The sequence below is a fragment of the Aquarana catesbeiana genome, linkage group LG07 (genome assembly GCF_042186555.1).
Source record: "Aquarana catesbeiana isolate 2022-GZ linkage group LG07, ASM4218655v1, whole genome shotgun sequence".
Lineage (NCBI taxonomy): Eukaryota > Metazoa > Chordata > Amphibia > Anura > Ranidae > Aquarana > Aquarana catesbeiana.
In genome coordinates, this window is record NC_133330.1 from 53,617,479 (window position 1) to 53,639,792 (window position 22,314).

The 22,314-nt window shown below is 40.8% G+C and overlaps 1 protein-coding gene across 1 annotated transcript in view; it reads left to right on the forward strand.

Annotated features, from left to right (window-relative positions):
* Nucleotides 1-14,521, forward strand: part of SNTN (sentan, cilia apical structure protein) — a 29,655-nt gene extending 15,134 nt beyond the window's left edge. The window contains exons 3-4 of the mRNA XM_073592172.1: nucleotides 1,553-1,692; nucleotides 11,094-14,521. Coding sequence (XP_073448273.1) covers nucleotides 1,553-1,692; nucleotides 11,094-11,252 — 299 coding nt within the window. The 3' untranslated portion in view covers nucleotides 11,253-14,521. The remainder of the gene's footprint in view (nucleotides 1-1,552; nucleotides 1,693-11,093) is intronic.
* The last annotated feature ends 7,793 nt before the right edge of the window (nucleotides 14,522-22,314 follow it).

Genomic DNA, 22,314 nt, shown 5'->3' on the forward strand with positions numbered 1-22,314 from the left:
ATGATCCAGCACTTTCAAGTTGGGGGTGCGCAGGCGTGCCGCCAGTGACCCGCTCCTGCTGTGATTATACACAGCGGGTACCGTGGACTCCGTGTCCATCGGCACCCGGTGATCGTTCGTTACACAGGCAAAACGTCAGTCTGCTTATGTAAACAAGGCAGATTGCTGTTCTGTCAGTAGGGAAGGCATTGATCCTTCAAAGATGCCTTCTTCTAGTAAAAGTACCTCCCACAGTTTATTAAAACACTGGCTAGGCACACATTTAACCCTTTAAAGCCCCTAATGTTAACCCAGCCAGTGTCATTAGTATAGTGACAGTGCATATTTTTAGCACTGTATTAGTGTCACCGGTCCCCAAAATGTGTCAGTTATTGTCTGACTGTCCGCTGCAATATTGTAGTCCTGCTATAAGGTGCTGATTGCTGCCATTACTAGTAAAAAAAAAAAAAATTAAAAATATCCCATAGTTTGTAGACGCTATAACTTTTGCGCAAACCAATCAATATACGCTTATTGGTATTTTTTTTTTAACAAAAGTATGTAGCAGAATACATATTGGCCTGAATTGGTGGAGAAATTAGGTTTTTTCACGTTTTATTGGATGTGTTTTATAGCAGAAAGTCAAAAATATATATATATATATTTTTTTTTTTTTTAATTGTCGGGTTTTGTTTATTTATAGAGCAAAAAATAAAAACCGCAGAGGTGATCAAATACCAGCAAAAGAAATCCCTATTTGTGGGGAAAGAAGGACATACATTTTATTTGGGTACAGGGTCGCATGACCGCGCAATTATCAGTTAAAATAACACAGTGCCGTATCGCAAAAAATAGCCTGGTCGTGAAGGGGGTAAATCTTCCAGAGGTCAAGTGGTAAAAATGATCGGTTGCCATTATGTCACAATACCTGGGCAGGTGCCACATCAAGAATGACGTACCTAGACCTAACTGGCTGATGGATGCAGCACCCATGCAGTAAAAATATTGTTCCCTTTTCTCCATAGAAAAGCAGGTACAAACATTTTTTTGCAGTTATTAGCAATTACTTCCAACAATCTAAATCAGTCATTACTGCACGTCTACATGATACAATTGTTACCAGCAGTACTTATATGCATGCCCTCGCTCTCTGCTTTAATGCCAAAGTGGGGGCATGCTTATACAGTTGCCTTTATGCATACCCTCCAATAATCATGCCATTTGTGTCCATTGCCGATAGAAAGTCCATGATGTTCAGTAGGTAGTAAAATAGAAATAATGCCCCCTAATCCAACCAAATTTTATTTTTGGAAGAAACCGACGTTTAATGCCATTGAATATATAAAACATAATTTTCTTGTACAATATTTCAAGTTTAACAAAATTAAGTACCATAATAAATGAGATTACATAATGCAAGAACTTTTAATATAATTTCTGTTATCAAGTTCTTTTGTTACTGACAACTTTCTGACAGATTTTGTGCAATAATTATAGGCTGAAAAGAACAAAAGAACAGAATGCTATAAACCAACCGTTCCACTCAATCTCTCCTCTCTTGTCTCCTACCTAGCTCTGGGGAAAGGCTCGGAGCTGGAGAAATCCGTGGCCACCATGGTGCTTGTTTATAATTCATACGCAGACAGCGATGGGAAAATAAGCAAGGCTTGTGCTAAGGATTTGCTGCACACACAGTTCCAGCACTTCATACAGGTAATAACAATATGCATCTGCCAAGTTGTTCCCAACATTTAAAATAACCTATGTGGAGCTTTTCTGTTAAATTAATTTAATAGAGGTCTTCGTAACAATTAAATGAAGACTTCTTTATTAAATTTGAATTTATAAAATAATAAACCTGATCTCCAGACAGATATTAAAGACTGTTATTTAATACAATTATAACTTCCTTAAATTTAAATCATTTAAAAATTGTATCAAATCTTCAAGTGCAACTATGAGCAAATTTAAAATTAAATATATATAATGTGGTTAGTCCGTAATATTAACACTGCAGTTTTTCTTCTGAGCCTCCCCTGAAACTTAGTTTTAAGACCTGTTGAATTCTTTCAGTTAATCCTTTATTTTTCCACATCAGATAGATGCGGGGATAGATTTATGGCATTTTTATTACTATTATTTTTTTTTACTAGTAATGGTGGTGGTCAGTGATTTTTAGTGGGACTGCGACATTGCAGGCGGACAGATCGGAAACTTTTTTTGGACCAGTGATATTTATACAGCGATCAGTGCTATAAAAAAGCACTGATTACTGTATAAATGACACTGGCAGGGAAGCAGGTAACACTAGGGGGAGATCAAAGGGTTACGTGTGTCCTAGGGAGGTGTTTCTAACTGTGGGGGGGAGTGGACTGACTGGGAGTACAGAGAGATCGCCGTTCCTAATCACTAGGAACAGACGATCACATTGTACTCCCTTGACAGAACAGGGATCTGCTTTGTTTACATTGGCAGATCCCCGTTCAGTGCCTCTGTGGAGCAATCTGTGGAACAAAAAGTTTCAGAAAATTCCTGGCCAGCAAGTGGTTAAAGGCCACCCTCTTTTCTGCCATGCAGTATATGTATGGCAAGAGGTTAAAAAGTTTCAGCTATAGACTTTTTTTTTTTTTTTTAAGAAAAAAGGGTTTAAACCACTTCAATAAAAGCTGGCCAATGTTTGGCAGCCTGTGATTTTTTTTCCCAACTGTAACTGCCACTTCTTCCTATGCAATCTGCCTTTGCTGATCTCCATCTAAAAACATTAGTTATCTAGCTGTGTTTTACTTCAGTACTTTCTAAAGCACGGATGCAGAAGCAGCATTCTTATAGTCAATCTTTCTCAATCCCTTCTCTACTTTAATGTCATTTTACTAATAACATATCAAAGTACATCTTTTGATAATTGTTGGTCTCACTGTAATTTTTATAAGGCCATATAATAAGGATTTGCATGTGGACCAAATGTCTTCTCCGTGATATCTAACAGAGAAAGTGTCGGTTGGACTGATTAGCTAAAAATCTGGACTCCAAAAATTGTGTAAATATTCAATTCAACAATTTAATTGTATGAAAAGCATTTGCACATGATTGGGTATTAAAAGTTGATGGGAATTAGTTTTTTACATGGTTGGATAAATTAAGTGACTACTCACACAATTTTTGAGTGAAGATTCTCATACTTCTTTATTTAGCCTGGGTTCACACTGATGCAAATTTACAGTGGCTTTGATGCGTTTAGGAACACACAGATTCGCAGGTCATGTAAAAAGCATAGTACTCCATGGCTTTGGTTCACATCTATGCGTTGCGACTTTGGTGCGAGAAAAAAAAAAGGTCCTGTGCGTGTTGACTGCGGTGTGATGCGAATTCTTATGGCGCGGTGCGAATTTTATCTTCATAGGCTACCCCAAAGCAGCCTCCCAATGTTGAGTGCATGTGGCCTGGTATAGTTCAGGAGGGGGGGGGCGCTCTTTCGTCCCCCCCTCTTTTCCTGCGGCCTGCCAGGTTGCGTGCTCGGATAAGGGTCTGGTATGGATTTTTAGGGGGACCCCCACGCCATTTTTTTTATTTTGGCACGGGGTTCCCCTTAATATCCATGCCAGACCTGAAGGGCCTGGTATGGAATTTCGGGGGACCCCCACGCATTTTTTTTACTTAATTTTGGTTCGGGGTTCCCCTGTGGGGGAATCCCATGCTGTTTTTATCAATGAACTTTTATGTGTATTGCCGGACCCACAATTCATTATAGCCGCGAGTAGTTTTAAATAACTTTTATTCCTTTAGAAATGTCATTTTGCTGTCAGACTGTTCTAAACACGGGAAACATGCGCCCCTTTACAGGCATACTATAGACACCCCCCAGGTATGAAATTTAAAGGAATATTACACTTTTATTGTTTCACCTTAAGCATTATTAAAATCACTGCTCCCGAAAAAACGGCCGTTTTTAAAACTTCTTTTTGCATTGATACATGTCCCCTGGGGCAGGACCCAGGTCCCCAAACACTTTTTATGACAATAACTTGCATATTAGCCTTTAAAATTAGCACTTTTGATTATTCATGTTCGAGTCCCATAGACTTTACTTTAACAGTGTTCGCGTGTTCGAAGAAATGTTTTGCCTGTTCGCATGTTCTGGTGCGAACCGAACAGGGGGGTGTTCGGCTCATCCTTAGCTGCCTACAAGGTACAGGTCCATTTAATCAATTCAGGACTGCCCTATCTGCAATTTGCCTCCCTTTAAGACATTATTTTTATCATACAGCAGAGCTAAACCATAAAGCATAGGTCCGCTTTAATATGAGTATAAGGATAGTTTCTGTAAATTTAAATATGTTTGTATTTGTTAATACCGCCAATTAACTTTTTTTTTCTCAGTTTCTAAAACTGGGATTTACATATAAGTGGGGCTTAGTGAATTTTTTAAATTATGAAATCAAGACACAGGCATTCCACCTGGAATGTTAACAATGGTTGGCCAGGAGTTTATTAATACAAAATCCAACTCCAACATTTTTTTTTTCATGGATAACACTATTATTTGATGGCATGTTGGAAATTGAGCCCCGCGGTCAGGTCTTTTATAGATCTACATGTGTTTCTGACACAGACACTTTGACAGTAGGGAGTGACATGTATACATTATTTATCAAGGTATTTAACCCCATATCTTCCAGCTGTCTGTTTGTTACTAGGAGACAGTAGATAGGACCAGAAGAGACAATAGTTGAGACAGACCAGAGTTAGTGTTAAGGCCCGTACACATAAAACTTTCCGATGGGAAATATTGGATGTGAGCTTGTTGGCTGAACATTTGTTGTCGGACTTTCCGCCAACAAATGTTGGGTAACAGGTTCTCAAATTTTCGGCCAACAAAACTTTGTTGTCGGACTTTCTGATCATGTGTCCGTCGCACAAAAGTTCATGCATGCTCGGAACCAAGTACGAGCCGGAAGTGCTCAGTCTTGTAAAACTAGCATTCGTAATGGAGATATCACATGACTATTGAACTTCCTTTTTATCAGCTCGTTGTAAGTCTTGTACGTCACCGCATTCTCACGTTCGGAATTTTGGGCCAACATTTGTGTGACCGTGTGTATGCAAGTCAAGTTTGAGCCAACACCCTTCGGAAAAAAATCCACTGTTTTGTTGTCGGAAAGTCCGATCGTGTGTACGCGGCATTAGAGTTACATGGAAGGTAATGTTATGGCTAGGATTACATGAATGGTTAGTGTGAGGGATGCTTTACAGTGGGATATCCCTCTCTAAGCCAGGGGCTCTGTGCCAAAATATACCAGTACTGGGCACTGAAAGCAAACATACTGCCAATTGAGAGCCATGTTTAGAGGTTATTATAGGGGCTGCTAGGTGTTGTGTATGTCTTATTTACTATGTACTCTTATTTTACTCCAATTTGTTGAGTATGATCTACATCACACCTGCAATTTCACATGACTTTGGTGTAGAGACCCATCATGAAACTACCATTCAGAGGGAACTTGCACCTTCAAGACAATATTATAAGTAATAACTGGTATTAGTGCAGCACTAATACCAAATTCATATATGTTCAAAAAACAATGATTGAAAGTGATTCTAATAAAACGTTATGGTCATATATGTAATGTATGACATACAATGCCTTGAAAAAGTATTCATACCCCTTGAATTTTCCACATTTTGCCATGTTACAACCAAAAACGTAAATGTATTTTATTGGGATTTTATGTGATAGACCAACACAAAGTCGCACATAATTGTGAAGTGGAAGGAAAATGATAAATGGTTTTCAAATTTTTTCTACAAATAAATAGTAGTATCGCCACAGATTCTCAATTGGATTTAGGTCTGGACTTTGACTGAGTAATTCTAACACATGAATATGCTTTGATCTAAACTATTTCATTGTAGCTCTGGCTGTATGTATAGGGTTGTTGTTCTGCTGTAAGGTGAACCTCCGCCCCAGTATCAAGTCTTTTGCAGACTCTAATGCCGCGTACATACGAGCGGACTTTCCGGCATACTTGGTCCGGCGTACCGGAGTCCGTCGGACAATTCGATCGTGTGTGGGCTCCAGCTGACTTTTTTTTCTCAAAAGTTTGATGGACTTAGATTTGAAACATGTTTCAAATCTGTCCGATGGACTCGAGTCCGGTCGATAAGTCCACTCGTCTGCATGCTAGTCCGACGGACAAAAACCGATGCTAGGGCAGCTATTGGCTACTGGCTATGAACTTCCTTGTTTTAGTCCGGTCGTACGTCATCACGTACGAATCCGTCAGACTTTGGTTGATCATGTGTAGGCAAGTCCGTTTATTTGGAAAGTCCGTCGTAAAGTCCGTCGAAAAGTCCGCCTGACAAAGTCTGCGGTAAAAAGTCCGATCGTGTTTACGCGGCATAACAGGTTTTCTTCTAAGATTGCCCTGTATTCGACTTCATCCATCTTCCCATCAGCTCTGACCAGCTTCCCTGTCCCTGCTGAAGAAAAGCATTCCCACAACGTTCAGGGCAATGTGCAGTGTTGTAAGACAGTATTATAAGCTGACATTATTCTCCTTTGTGGAACTACATGTACAAGCAAAAATAAAGATCGTGGAAGTAAAACCAGATTTCTTGTCATTGTTCTGTGTCAGTTTCCCACAAGGTCACAAAACTCACTGTTCCAGCCACCTGCTTCAGTTACTTTGTAACAGCTAGCGTGTTCAGTATTGTGTTCCTACAGGGGATTCTCAGTTTACAACAGGAATGCCCTCCGGAAATGCACTAGTATTTGAGATTTTGCATAATTTAAAAATGTTGCTATTGAAATAAAGGATATCTCTATATTTGCATTATGTGCACATTGCTACCCTATTTCCACCCTTTGGAAGTGAGTTTATAATAACCCTTGTTGTACAGTACATTAAGTTGCTCCAGCCATCAAAGATCACATTTCAGCAAGAGCACTTGTCATACTAAACTGCAGCATGAATCTCAGTGAATCTCTGCAGACAATGTACACTACTGTGTGTGTATGGAAGAAACCTTCAAGCCTTATGTATCATCATGGGTACCTTCATTCAAACATTCCCACTGTACTTCTAGGACTCATTTAACTTTAAATCAGTGCAAATTAAACTTATGTAAAACAAGAAACCACAGAACTTCAACTGATTCCCTTCTACTGTGTCACTGCAGTACACATCCAGTAAGCATACATATACTATATGATCAAAAGTTTGTGGCTACCTGATAATCTCACACATTATATGGTCGAACAGTATATGACAGCCCTCCAAATGATTGAGTTCAGGTGTTTTTAATAAGGGGTTCTTGTTAATGCTAAAGCATCCAAAAAACACTTTATACAATTGTGTGCTTCCAACCTTGTGATGGCAGTTTTTGGGCATGACAGTGCCCACAAGTCTGGTCCATAACAATATCGTTTGATGAGCTTGGTATGGAGAAACTTGAGTTGCCTTCACAGAGCTTTGACCTCTACCCTATTGAAAAAAAATGTTCTTTTTACTAAATGGGCCACAGACCCTGACACGCTTTCCAGTGGAACCTGCTATAGCCCCAAAGTGCTGCTCAATTGTGTATCAATGCTCATGGTTTTGGAATGGTATATTTAACAAGCTTTTATATTGTAGGTGTGATGGTCATGTGTCCACTTACTTTTGGCTATATAGCGTAGCTGTGCCTCCTTGGCAGTTAGCAAAATTACAATATTTTCATCAGACATCATTTATTCTTCAAAAAAACTGAACAACATATGTTTTGCTTTGTTTTGAGTTTTTTGTAGGGAGGCAGGGTTTGATCTCAAATAGGTATTTTATCTATTGAAGATATCAGCATGTTTACAGTCGAGGTTTGTGTTACATTATTAAGATAGGTGAAAATTATTTTTTAAAGCCTGGTTTAGTAGAAATCTTTATCATCCATGAATTGAGGCTCTTCTCCCCATCCTCCGTTCTTTAGCTTGCCTTTCATTCATAGAAACTATAGTAAGGGCCGCTTGATTTTCGTCTCCCCCTTACACATACAGCCAGGCAACAGATATTTTGCAACGTTAACACAGACTTCAAGGACCAGTCCAGGGTATTTTGTTAAAATGTGGATGGGGAATGGGAGCATGGGTTGCCCAAACTGTGGAGCTTGAAAACAAATTTGAGGACCTGATACTCTCTCTGGCTGCTAGAGATTAACATCAATATGCTGTCCTCCCATAGGATTGATAGATCAGCTAACCAAATAACAAAAAGAAAGTCCCAACTGTTGAGTGCAGGTGCTGATCCATAAGGATATGCTGATGCACCCGGATGACTTTGGACCCAGGCTAGAGGTGTGTGATGGCTTTAACAATTGTGAACTGTCTCTAAGCTGTCTCCGGGTTACAGGCTAGCAGAGTATTGCACCCTGCTGTCCCCCCCACCTCTGTCCAAGCTTGGAGTGTGAAAAATGAAGGTTACTCACTAAATCCCTGTTGAATTAATCCTGAAGTCCAGATGGCTGCTGCGCAGACTTCCTGCTGAACAGGCCCAGCTCCTGACTGTCAAGGTAGCTCCAACTAAGCCTAGCTAAGGCTGGAAGGCTGGAAAGGGGTGTGAGTCTGCAGCTCTTTCTCTCTTTCTTTCAGTAGCCCCCCCCCCAGGCAATTGGACCCTGGACCTCCAGAACATTTGTGGTCAGTCTCCCCACCTTCAGGGCTTTACCTCCAGTAAGTTCTAGAAACCAGGGGGAGATAACAGAGGCCCCACCATTGGAGCTCTGCTCAGCTAAGACAAACAAATTAACCCCAGCTCCTCTGCTTATAGGGGAGCCCAACTAAATTTTCCTACTCTGTACACTGAGGGTGCTACATTGAATATAGGTGGGACATAGTCGGCACTCTGCATGATTGCCTGTCACAGCTCTCTCAGCTCTATTTACCCCCATCTCTTTAGAATAATATGGTGGCAAGCATGAGGGAAATCAGGGGTGGAAGATTTCTGGAAAGACAGCAGCACAAAGGACACATCACACTGATAATAAATAACATCTCTTGCGCTTTTTAAAAAAAATATACTTACACTTTTTATTAAAATTTTTTAAGTTGATACATTGTTAAAGTGATGTGCTATATTTGCTTTTTTGTGCATAATTTGTTTTATAAATAAATATTTGAATGCAGGGTGAATCCATGGCGCTAGCGTCACTGTCAAAAAAGACCACAGCAGAAGCTGTTTGCCTTCAGACTCTTGCTCTATGAGTAAAAAAATCAAGGTTTCGTCAGGAAAAGGCAGAGGAGAGATACTGCTCTTAGATCCCTTTCACATTGGGGCCCGCAGTGCAATAGCGGTAAAGTGACGCTCGCTTTTAACCCCCGCTAGCGGCCGAAGAAGGGGTTAAAAACGCCCATGTTGCGGTGCTTCCAAATCGATTTTCAAGCGCTTCAAAAGCGCTACCTGTTCATTGCAATGGGCAGGGGAATTTTGGGAGCGTTGTATACAGCGCTCCCAAACTGCCCCAAATATACTGCTTGCAGGACTTATACTAACGTCCTGCAAGCGCACCGCCCAAGTGTGAAGGCACTCGGGCTTTCACATTCAGGCGGCATGGTAGGCAGTTTTCAGGCGCTTTACAGGCGCTATTTCTAGCGCTAAAATGCCTGAAAACTGCCTCAGTGTGAAAGGGGTCTAAATCATTTCTTTGTATTTGTCAATTTCCACTTGATCTATCAAAATATGTATGGGCTCATTTACACTTGCTTCGGCTTCAACACACATTAATGGCTAGTTTACAAAATAAGGCTTCGGACACACTTTGTTAAAGCTCTCTGAACGCTAGTCAAAGCCCCTGTCACTAAATAAAATGGTTAGCTTACAGTCCTGTTTAAACCTTGCTTTTGCTTTGCATTGCTTTGGCTTCGCTTCAAAAATTATACCCCATGTAGCTTTAGTGGTGCTTCAAAGCATCTTCAAAGTCTCCATAGAAGTCTATGGCAAAGCTTGCTTAAAGTCCCACCAAAGCCTCACCGAAGCCTCATCAAAGCCCCACCAAAGGCTCATTGAAGCCCCATCGAAGCACCACCGTAGCCTCATCGAAGCACCATGCAAGCGCAAGGTGTAAACTGTAAGCTAACCATTTTATTTAGTGACAGGGGCTTTGACTGGCGTTTAGAGAGCTTTAACAAAGCCTGAAGCCATGTTTTGAAGCAAGTATAAACTAGCCCGAAAGCCTTTTTCAACAGAGCAGATAAAAATAAACAGATGAAAAACTGAAAAGGGGATGAGAGCTTTTCCTTCTGGATGAAAAGCAAAACACAAAATATCCATATGCAATAAATTACTTGACCAAAAAAAAATATATATAGTTTTAAAAATTTTATTTTTGTTCCAAGCATAATAAAGAAAGGGGAAAAAATCATATATAACTTCAATATGTTCATTTTATTAGACCAGTGTGTATTATCCCACGCTCCCTTACCTTATGTGTTTCAAAATGATAAGTGCTATCAGATGGCAGCAGGCCAAATTATTGTGTTCCCACTAAGTAAAAAAATTATATATATATCGGCTGCGTCTTTCATAACTGGAAAAACAAATTAAACGTTAAGTGTGTGTGTATAGAATCAATTCAAATAAATCTAAATAAATTATTCAGTGACATGATCCATTCCTTCATGTGTTAAAACTAAAAATAAGATACACAATCCATATGTGAATACACAGTTCATGTGCGGCACATCATTCTTCCACTCAAATGATAATATTCCTTCTAGATGTACATCTTGTGCCAGTCTTCCTTAGTCCTTCACCCTTGTGAGACTTCTATAGCATTAATGTGCTGTGACTCCCACCACCTTTTACCACTGCACTCACCTCCAATATAGACCTGTTTCCAGGGCTAAAAAGGCCTTCCTCTTCTGGGGTATATATCCAGGCTTCTCAGCTGATTAATCTCCTTCTTTCCTCCTCTTGCCTCACTGGATATGCACTTTTCTTGGTAAACCTCATATAGACTTTTATTCTGTAATCCTCTTTCTTCCACTGTTAACCTTTTAGACGTTTTTCAGGAGAAGGTGTCATGGCTGACTGCTAATTTTTTTGAACAATGTCATTTTAAACATAACAGCTGCTCTGTTTTCATTGCAGGGTCAAGATACAAAACCAAAGTACAAAGAACTAATGGAAGACTTGGAAAAAGACAGTGAAGGACTTATGAGCTTTGAAGACTTTGTGGTGTTGCTGTTGAGTGTATTGTTGATATCTGACCTCTTCCTGGAAATCAGACAAACTAAGAATACAAAATAAAATGTATTAGTCTATGGCTTATATTGTACTATTAACGGCATTGTGAAATCCCTTTGCCTAGGTTAATTTTCATTCTCATACCCTGGAAAGATCCATTTATTTCATACATCATTTTTTTTTCCAGAACTTAAATCCTTGAGAAGAATCCTGGTAAAAAAAAATAATTTTAGGTCAAGAAGTTCATAAGTGTAGTTGAGATGTCATTTAAAGCAAACCCGACCTGAGCTTTAAATCTTCCAAAACAAATACCCTGCAGAAGAATGCTATGAATACTTACTTTCCCTGTAATAATGGCTCCCAAAAGTCCACTGGGAAACTGGAAACTTATTGACTAACAATTTCCTTGGTTCCCAAAATTGAGGAAACCGCTCTCATTGGTTTCTTCTGCTGACCTAATTCCTCTTTATTGATAGCCTGAATGAGAGCTTCCTGGGACCAAGAAAACTGACACTTCTAGAAGTATTGGTTTCCCAGTTGGTTTTGGTGGACAGTTCCGCTGGAGTAGAGTGACGTTTGGCAGTGTGGGTACCATAAATGGTGAGTATTTACACCCTTCTTTTGCAGGGTATGTGTTTCTGAAGATTTAACTGGTTCGCTTTAAAGGAAATCTAAAATGCAGTTTTAGTAATTACGGATTTGGAATAAAAACTTGGAATGGACTTGAAAGCCATTTTTAATGCATATATACGCATTTTACACGTGTTTTATACTGTACTATAGTAGTTGTAGGTGCTAACATCTAGATCAGACATTATTATCAAGAGGTAGCTATACCACTTGGGGTTATGGAAATCAAATGATGGAATTATAGGTTTGGATCTCTGAATAATTTAACAATATTGAATCAGAATGCTCTGCATTATTGATGGTATATGAGTAAAATTGTGAGTAATTGACCTCCATTCCATGTATTGATGGCACAAAACAACTGCAAAAATCTCATTAGTTGTAGATAGCTTGTGTATTTTTAAATTGTCATTTTTATTTTAATAAATCCTTATGATTCTTCTGGTAAAGATGATAATTTTAACAGTCTGAGGAAGGGGGCATAGGGACATATTTATTGACAAATCGATTGGGGGTCATTAATTGTGAAAAGGTTAGGAGCCTCTGTTCTAGAGGCTGTTACATTCTCCAATAGCACAGTCATCAACCTTCCTAATTGATAACTCAGATAAAATAAGTTACAAAAAAAATTGCACCGTGTTTGGGTAATCATTATGGATATAAATTAGGTTGATCCCTCTTAAAAAAGAGACTTAGGCCCCTTTAACACTTGTGCAACCTGAAAGTCGTGTGACTTTGACGTGACTTTGCTGTGCTACTTTGACGCGACTTGAAGCAATGCCTGTGTAATGTTGAGTCAAGTCGCATTAAAGTCGGATCAAAGTAGTGCAGGGACTAATTTGAAGTTTCACAGATATGAACAGTACTCATTGGAAATCATGGGGTACAATTTATCATGTGACTTTGCAGTCCCAAGTCGCAGGACAAGTCGCACAAGTGAAAGGGGCCGTAATACGTATCAGTTCCACCGCCCATCCTGCAAATCTTCACCACCGTTTCCGGCAAGGGTGGGTGAGGGAGGCACAGCGCAAAGTGGGGGGTCAGGCATCCAACACTAGTGGAAGTAAGACAAATGTTAAAGACTTTTAAATTGGTGCTAATTAAAAGGTTTTTACCTTAATGCCTTAAGTCCTCCTGCATGGAATTGTATTGTAACTCTACTGTCTGCCCTCACGTTGTAAAGTGCTGCACAAACTGTTGGCGCTTTATAAATCCTGTATAAAAATAATTATAATAATAATGCATTCTCTGCATTAAGTTAAAAGCCTTTCAATAGCAGCTCCTCCAGCCCCCCTTAAACACTTAACTGAGCCCATTCTCAATCCAGCGCTGTGCTGTCTGCAGCAGCTCTTCTCTCCTCTTCCTGTATTCACTGGAGACCCTGATGCCAACGGGAGCCATTGGCTCCTGCTGCTGCCAGTCAAATCCAGTGAAGAGAGTGTGAGGGGCAGGACTAAGCTATGTTGTGTGTGTATATAGATGCACACAGCCGAGCTAAGGAGGATGCCTGCATGTGTGTCCCCATAGCACACAGAAAAGGAAGAGCAGAGAATGCTGGCGTGTGACCCTAGAAGAGGAGGTAAGGGACTGCTCTGTGCAATATCCTTGTATAGAGCAGGTAAATATAAACCTCTTTCGTATCACTTTAAGCCTGTTTAGCTCTTTAAGACAACAATAATGGTGGTGAGTGGGCAGGACAAGTATTAAAATATAGATTGTAAGCTCTAATGAACAGGGCCCTCTTATTCATCTGCCATTGAATTGTATTGTAACTGTACTGTCTGATCTCATGTTGTAAAGTACTGTGCAAACTGTTGGCACTATATAAATCCTGTATAATATTATTAGGCTACAGGAAGCATTTTCTCTTTAACACTGTATTACACTGAGGTAAGATAAGTACAGCAAAAACAATGGGGTTGGTTTACTTTGCAAAATTATTCTCAATTCACTAGATAAGACTTTATGTCCCAGGGTCCTTTGCTGCTTCTCCTTGGCTCCTGATTGGCTCCCTCTCCCTACCAATAGGGACACAGAGGAGAGAGCAGAGCGGGCGGATGCCTGTGCGAACGCCACTCGCATTCCTGAGTCAGCCAGTGAGAGAAGGAGGGGGAGGAACTGACAGGTGCGCTCTCCCTCTGTGGAGAGCCTGTGTAAGCCTGTGTCCATTCCGGCGGTTGATGGCGGGAGGTTCAGGGCTGCTGGTGACCGAGTGGCCCTCGCTTCAGCAAGATGTAATATAAAAGGCTTCATTGAAGTTAACTTGAATGGTCTCAACAAGAGTGGATCACAACATCGATAGGCATCCAGAATCCAACAACAGAATTGGTGGCAATTAAAAATCCCAGGCCACTAATTTACCTTCTGGAAATCCCAGAAAGTTAGACTAATCTGATTATGGCTAGTATCACACCTGTGTATGTTACAGTGGGCTACACAATCGCAAGGCTGTCTTAATGCATTGGCAGTGCCCAGGGGCCCCATGATAATCTTAGATTACATTATACTTGTCAACTGTCCCGAATTTGCTGGGATAGTCAGACTTTCTATTAAGCTGTCCCTGGGTGGCTGTGTCATAGGCAGCATCCTGGAACCTGTACTGTGCCCTCTGGATCCCAGTATTGTGCCATTCTGCCTCCTCCCCTCAACTGTGCCCTTTGTGTTGATTAGTCTTTGATTTATGGTATGTTTTCTTATTGTTTAAAATCGATTTTATTGAAAGTTTTAATAAATATATGTTTAATTCGAACAACTATTTATACTTTAATTCTTGAAAGTAGGTGCGTATATTGGGGCAGGCTGGTAAGGGCCCCACTGCATTACTTTGCCCAGGGGCCCATGATGTTTTTGTGAGGCATTGCAGTGCCATTATTTAGAATTGGACCCTTACTCACAAATGCAGTAGCTGCCAACATGCTTGCTCTATGGCACATCAAAACACATGGCCTGTGACCTGCATTACAACAATAGCACAGTTTGGTTATGTGTTTTGTCCATGGAGTTGACATCTTATCACACGTGCAGTAACACAAAGCAATGGACTGCTTATAACAGAATGAGCCCTGATTTTTTTTTTGTCTATATTACATATATTTTGGAGGAGGGTGGTGCTGTTAACATCATCAGGGCTCAAAATTTCAAGTCCTGAGCTACTAGTCAGACCTTAAGGGTTACTCGCCACCAGTTGCACCACAGAACTCCTACCCAGCCCAGATCCTAATTCCGCCCCTAAACATGCCCTTCTAAATCATCTCATGAAATGACACTTAAATGTTTTATGCAGAATTAAGTTACAAAAATAAATATGAACAACAACTTTATCAGGGCATCCTCACCAGTGCCCATCAATGCAGCCTCACCATTGCCCATCAACGCAGCCTCACCTGTGCCCATCATTGCAGCCTCATCTGTGCCCATCAAAGCAGCCTCACCTGTTCCTATCAGTGCAGCCTCACCAGTGCCCATCAATGCAGCCTCATCTGTGCCCATCAATGCAGACTGACCAGTGCCCATCAATGCAGCCTCACCTGTGCCCATCTATGCAGCGTGACCAGTCCCCCTTAATGCAGCGTGATCAGTGCCCACCAATGCAGCCTCGCCTGTGCCCATCATTGCAACGTGACCTGTGCAGAGGAAGAGAGAGGGTGGCTGGATCATCACAGAGTGGGGATTGCCCCGCCATAACAACTTACATTTGAATTACCGTCTACTCATGGTCACACGCAGCCCCACCTCCTGACCCGGCACCTGTGACAGACAGAACGCCGGTCCAATGCTGGGATGTGTTTTGTCTGTCACAGGTGTCAGGAGGCGGGGCTGTGTGTGACCATGAACGGACGGTAATTCAGATGTAAGCTGTTACGGCAGGCAATCCCCGCTCTGTGATCCAGCCAGCTCGCCTCTTCCTCCACTCTCTCTTACCCCAGGTGCGATCACTGGGAGCTGGGAGAACAGCTTCCATTTAACCTCACCTGCCAGCAGTGCTCGCCCCCCCCCCCCACCCCCGCTCTAAGGCAGCCCACGCTCGCCAGAAACCATTTTTCACTCGCAAAATGCGAGTAGGCGAGTGGAAAATTTTAGGGCAGCTATCATGATTTCCATAAAGCATTTGATATGGTTCTACATGATGAGCTCATAAAAAAGTTGTACAAGCTAGGACTTCTGGATGGTTTAGTAGAAATGCAGTTAGCTAAAGGAGACATATTGAGTGTAGTTGTAAAGGGGGTACATTTGGAACAGAGTCAAGTCACTAGAGATGTGCCGCAAGGCTCAGTAATAGGTCCTGCTCTGTTTATTCTGTTTGGCTGTCACTGACTTAGAAAGTAATGAAGCCACTGGATCAGCATGACATCTGGGGAACTAGCATTTTCAAAAGGTGAGATTAGCAATGGCAGCCTTCATACTTCTTTAATACATGTAGGACTATACATGTCCTTAGACAAAGGTATGTTTTCATACTCTTGGGATACTTTTGCTCTCTGACCTACATTTTTTACAGTGTTGATATCTAATGGCGTTTTGAAACTTGAGGCCCACAGTCAGTTCTTTTGTAGTACTGCTGGCAGTGTCACATATACATTAACAATCAAGTCATTTAATATTGTAGCCTTCAGCTGTCTACTTGTTATAAGGTGACGTGACAATAGGCGTGACCAGAAGACACATTAGTTGTGATAGCTATTGGTGTTCATCAAGCTTTTACTCGATTATATAGACATTCAGTGAAGGGCGATGAATTGAGTTTGAACCATGGCAGCGGTGGAATCTGCAGTCTACAATCTCCTGGGTGTTTTTCACAAATACTCAGCCGAGGAGGGAGATAATTTAAAACTGAATCGGTCAGAACTGTCTACATTACTTGCCAGTGAACTGCCCTGTTGTTATCGGGTGAGTATTGCTGTCTTCACATGCAATATAGCCTTTTTGAATGATATCATTTTGATCATTGCTCTCCAAACTGAGCCCCAATTTAGACACAGAAGACATCACATAGTGGTTGGTTGTCAAACACTGGAGGAAAGTGTGGACCACTTTCAAACAGAAAACTGAACCAAGTGTAAAAAAAAAATGTATATACAGAGAGTGCAAAAAAGTGGGACTGGGGTTGATTTACTAAAGGTAAATAGACTCTGCAAGTGCAGTTGCTCCAGAGCTTAGTAAATGAGTTAAAGCTTTACTTTGTAAAGAATACCCAATCACATGCAAGAAAAGAGAAAAAAAACTGTATTTTTGCTTGCACATGATTGGATGATGGAAGTCATCAGAACTTCTGCTCATTAACTAAGCTTTGGAGCAACTGTACTTGCAGACTGCAACTACACTTTACAAAGTGCACAGTCTATTTGCCTTTAGTAAATCAACCCCTTTGTGAATACCTCCACAGGTATAATACAGACAGACAATTAAATTATATAGAATATATTTACAACACTTTATTGGGTTTTTTTTTAATTAATATTTTATATAATTCAATTGTCTGTCTGTATCATACCTGTGGAGGTATACACAAAGTCCTACTTTTTTGCACCCTCTGTATATACTATGAAATGTATGATACCTCCAAAGGGCTAAAATTGCCTTAAACACCCCACCCCCACACACAATGTATAAAAAAACGTAACCTTTCTTATCCATTGTTTCCTTGAGAACTATTTGCCAGGTGGTTACTGCTTCCAACTGTAGATATAATAATCGTAGCCTGATCTGACCAGCAATTACTGTATGTCCTTAGATGCCTTCAGACGTGGTGCACAAGAACGTGCTGTAGGTTACCTGCACTAAAGAATAATAAAATCATGTGGGGGCTTCTCCGACTTTTGACTCACTCAGATGAAAAGTATGAACATTTGAGGGACATATTGATGCGTGTATGCAACTCTCAAATAATTGCTACAACTTATTTTCATATGGATGACCCAACTGGTCTACCCATTATTTCTACCTAAACCCAAAAACTAAATTTGAATGTATTGTAGCTTACCAGTCCTTTGATGGGGTGGCTACAAATGTTTTTCAGTAAGTACAGAAAACCTGTTGGTCTTGCCAATAATGCAGTGTCCTTGTCACTTTCTGTGAGTCTAAAAAAAGCACCATTGTCTCATTTAGCTTGTAATGGAGACGAACAAAGGCAGACATTCTGAAGTCCATTGATAATCATGGCTCCTTCTATAGATACAGTGGATAAGTGAGCCACAACAGGATAGGAAGTATATTATATATTCAGGAATACGCAATGTAAATAAAAAGATAAAAAGGCTGAGAAAAGAAAACAAATGCAGCCACCACACCAGTACTCGTAAGCTGCAATATATTACACATTTTGCTTCTGGGTTTAGATATGATTTAATGAGACTGGACTGCCTAATTCTGAGAAGAAGCCCCACGTGGCCCATTCTACATGTACTGTTTATGAGCATGCAACTGAATTCAGAGAATCACAGGTAACATTAGAAAAAAAAACCTTTTTTAAGTATGTGTAAAATTCAAGGTCTACTTTACAGTAGATGTAAACCCTAAATGAATAACATTTATTTTTCTAAAGCACAATGTATCATAAACAACTGGCATGTCTTTTTACCTTTTTTTTTAGAATTTATTGCATATCAGTACTGCTGATCTCCAGTATCCTCTTTGCAGAACATGCCTATGCAATGATCATTGCTATGACCTTCACTGGAAGGACATGCAACAGGGTGATTTTTTTTTTATTTATTTCAGCTAAAGTAGGGAAGGGAACTCTTATCAGGTTATTTTTGCTGCTTGTGTTCCACTGGGGAGATTTCTCTTCACTTCCTATCCTGGAGACAAAACAGGAAACGAGAAAAAATATTTTCCAAAGAGAACATAATTCCTATCTTAGAGTTATCATTGGAAGAGGTGTCCCAATTGGAAGTCTTTTTCTTAATTTCTTACTCGAGTGAAATTTTTAAAAAGTTAGATTTATTCTCACTTTTTGGTCACAAGAATGAATACAAGGCTGAATCTCCAGAGTGGGAACACAAACATAAATAAAAACCTCAGGAACTGGTGTGGTGGAGCACTGGACTCAGAGCTTGGTGGTAGTTTTGTCTATGTTGATCTCTAATTGGGTTTATAGGAGAGTTAACTTGTATGGAGGGAAAGGATAGGAGCACCAAGCCATAGGTTTGGTCCAGATAAGATGTATCTGGACTAATCCCTACAGCTTAGTGTCCTCATACTTTCTCTCAATTCAAGCAATAACACACCTGACAGGAGGTCTATCCTTTCCCCAATTTTATCAAAAACTTCCCCAATCTAGATTTTTGTACACTTTTTAACTACTGTAAAAGTTTTATTTTTTGGTAGATCTCCTTTGCATGTTTGAAAATGACAGCAAAACAGTATACTGAGTACAGTACTCCACAAAGGAAGCTTTCAGAAAGGGGAAGAAGTATGCCACACTGAGCTGTCTTTGCATATTACAGGTACACTGGCTACTATGACAGTACAGTATAGCAAAACTATAGGCAAGGTATTTACTTCAGGACCCTTTACAGCAGAAGAAGGGCCCATATGTGTCTTCACCATTGTCTGTCTAGGACCTTTGCTTTCCCTGTTTATATTTATTTAATTTCCTAATTTCAGTATGACCCCTCTTTATGATATGAAATTATGAATGAGACATTTTAACATTTCACATGTTTCCTTTTAGGATGATGCAATGGCAATGTTGGATTTGGATGGTGATGGGCAGGTTGACTTCATGGAGTTCATTGAATTCATAACGGACATCACCACTGAGCTCCAGAGCATGTACTTGAATAATATCCGGAGATACAAAAGGTAAACTGCTGAAAAAGAGAAGCAAAAGTGTTATAAATGTGAGTATCTAGGAAAGCAAAAGCAGCAAACACAGGTTATAATAATTTTGTGATAGAAGGGAGGCAGTTTAAGGTACCCTTTTGGATAGCAAGTAAAGGGTTGCGAAAAGTCTGCTGTTAACCAAGCAATAACACAACTGGCCACAAAAGGATAACATGTCTAAGAATTAAATATATTTACAATTCAGTCCTAAACTAAAGATTTTTTTTTTTTACTGAACCTCACATTTTTAAGCAGAAAACACCCAACTAAAAGAAAGATTGCACACTTCTAAATATATATTGCACCGGATACACCCTGGGCTAGGTTCTGCTGTTTAACAGATATGCAGGGGTGCCATTAATGCTTAAAGGTACCTCCATGCATCATAAAAACACCAGCACCAGGTGTTTCACTGGGGCCAGGAACTTCTTTCCCCATGTTTCTTGCAGGAGTCCATTCAAATGAAAGGGCCCCTGTACCCCTGAAGTGTGTATACAAATACTCCATACAAGTGTGAACCTAGAGTTACTGCCATTAACAAGGCCAGTAATTCTTTAAAGGATATCTTAACCAAATAATAAACATTTTATATTTTGCAGCCTACTAGATCTGGAAAATATCTGTTGATCTTGCAAGAAGGGCGGTGTCATTGTAACTTCCTGTGAGCTGAACTAAAATCACAAACCACATAAAGGAGATGAACAGAAAAAGACATATTTTAAATTCACCCTGCATTACATACATACGGTATATAGAAAGAGTGTGTTTAGCCACTCTAGGACAGACTGTCATGTTCACAAGATTACCAGGAGAACATAAAAGAAAGAAAGCCTGAAAAAAGATAAACTCCCAAAGAGCCTATATTTTTTCAGGACTCTGCCTGTTCGACTCCTGGCATTCTACCTGCATCTCCTCCAGAACAGACTCCTCTCTTTCATTTGGACCCACAAGCCCCCCAGGGTCTTTATACGTCCATAGACTGCGAGGCGGACTGGGCATTCCAAATATTATCAAACGGTGCAAATCTCTCAGCTTACCATGCTCCACGTCTTATCAGACACCCCTCTTTGGGTCCACCTGGAGGTCCCGAACTGCGCACCGGTCCCCATTTCCGCCCTTTTGTGACTTCCTCCTAAACTCCTAAACTACTAACTACTCTGTTAGTCCCCTAATGGCACATAGCCTGAAACTGTGGGACTCGGTACGGTATTCCGACAAGCTTATGTCGCCGTTTCTCCCACTGCTCCCCCACCTGAAGAACCCCATGTTTTCACCTGGCTTAGAACAACCACATGTTTTCTCGTGGTGGCCTGCTCATGGGTTCTCGCAGGTCCGACAGTTTCTCGAATCTCGCACTTTTCCTTCCTGGTCCTCGATCCAAGAGACCCATGAAGCTCCTTTGGTCAAATTATTTCGCTATATTCAGCTGTGGCATTGGATCACCTCCCTTCACCACCATGACTCTTTACCCAATCAGAAAACCACCTTCGAACATGCCTGCACTCGCCCCTGGCACCATCTCTATGATATGTTCCTCCCTTAACTCTAGCAGCACCTCTGCTTCTCTATTCCTATGTGCTTAAGTGGGAGTGAGATCTATCCCCAATTGACCTTGCAGATTTGAGCTATGCTGGAGGCAGCCTATAAGGTCCTCCTTCGATGGTATTTAGTCCTGGCCCACATTGGCAAGTTGAATCCATTTATAGTGATAGGTGGCTGCGATCAGCAAGGAGACAAATCCATATTTGGTGGCCCTGTCCCCGCTTGGTTGGATTCTGGTCAGGGGTTTTCGGGCTTCTGTTCACCCTTTTCCATGTACCCATACACAAGGATGCCAAACTAGCATTGCTCCATTGTCTGATCCTGGGCCTCTTTTCCTACCAGCAGCATTTGGCCACCTACCTATTTATAGCTGCTAAACATACAATAGCAAGGGCCTGGAAGAAAATGGCTGTCTCGTTCGCAGAGGTAAAGAGCGCCTTGACGACCCTCGTGATCCACGAAAAAATGTCAATGATACTCATGCTAAATTTCCTTAAAGTGTGGACTCCATGTTGGTCTTACACCCTTCCAAACCTGCTGCCAACCAGCCTAGGCCTCCCAAACTAATCCCCCTTAACCCCCCCTTTCCTTCCTCTGCTCCTCTCCTTTTCTCCACCTTCTCTCACTACCCACCTTCTCTTCTCTGGACTCCCAGTAGGCGACTCTGTTCTTCTTTCCCTCTTCTTGCCTCCTGCTTTAGTTAGCAATCTCTCCCCCCCTTTTTTTTTAATTTTGTGTTGTCTTTCTGTTTTGTTTTGGTCGCCCCACCTGTGGTGGACGCGTCTGTTTCCCTTGCTTACTCTAGCCCCTGAGTCCTATGGCTCAGGCACTATGCATTGGTCTCCGACCTGGGTCAGTGGATCATTGTTAGTTAATAGTCTGTACTCTGTGACACATCTTTTTCTGTGTTTATAAGAAAATTCTGTATTTTGTCTAATGTTCATATCCCCTGCATGTGAATGTTATATTTGTTCTTTCTTTATATGCCAATAAAAATCATTGTACCAGAAAAAAGATAAATAATGCAGCCACCTCATCTAAGGGCTGCCAAACCTGCAATATATTGCATTTTTTGTGTTTAGATATGCTTTATTTTCCCCTAGCAACTTCTAGTTCGAAAGTTTTGCAA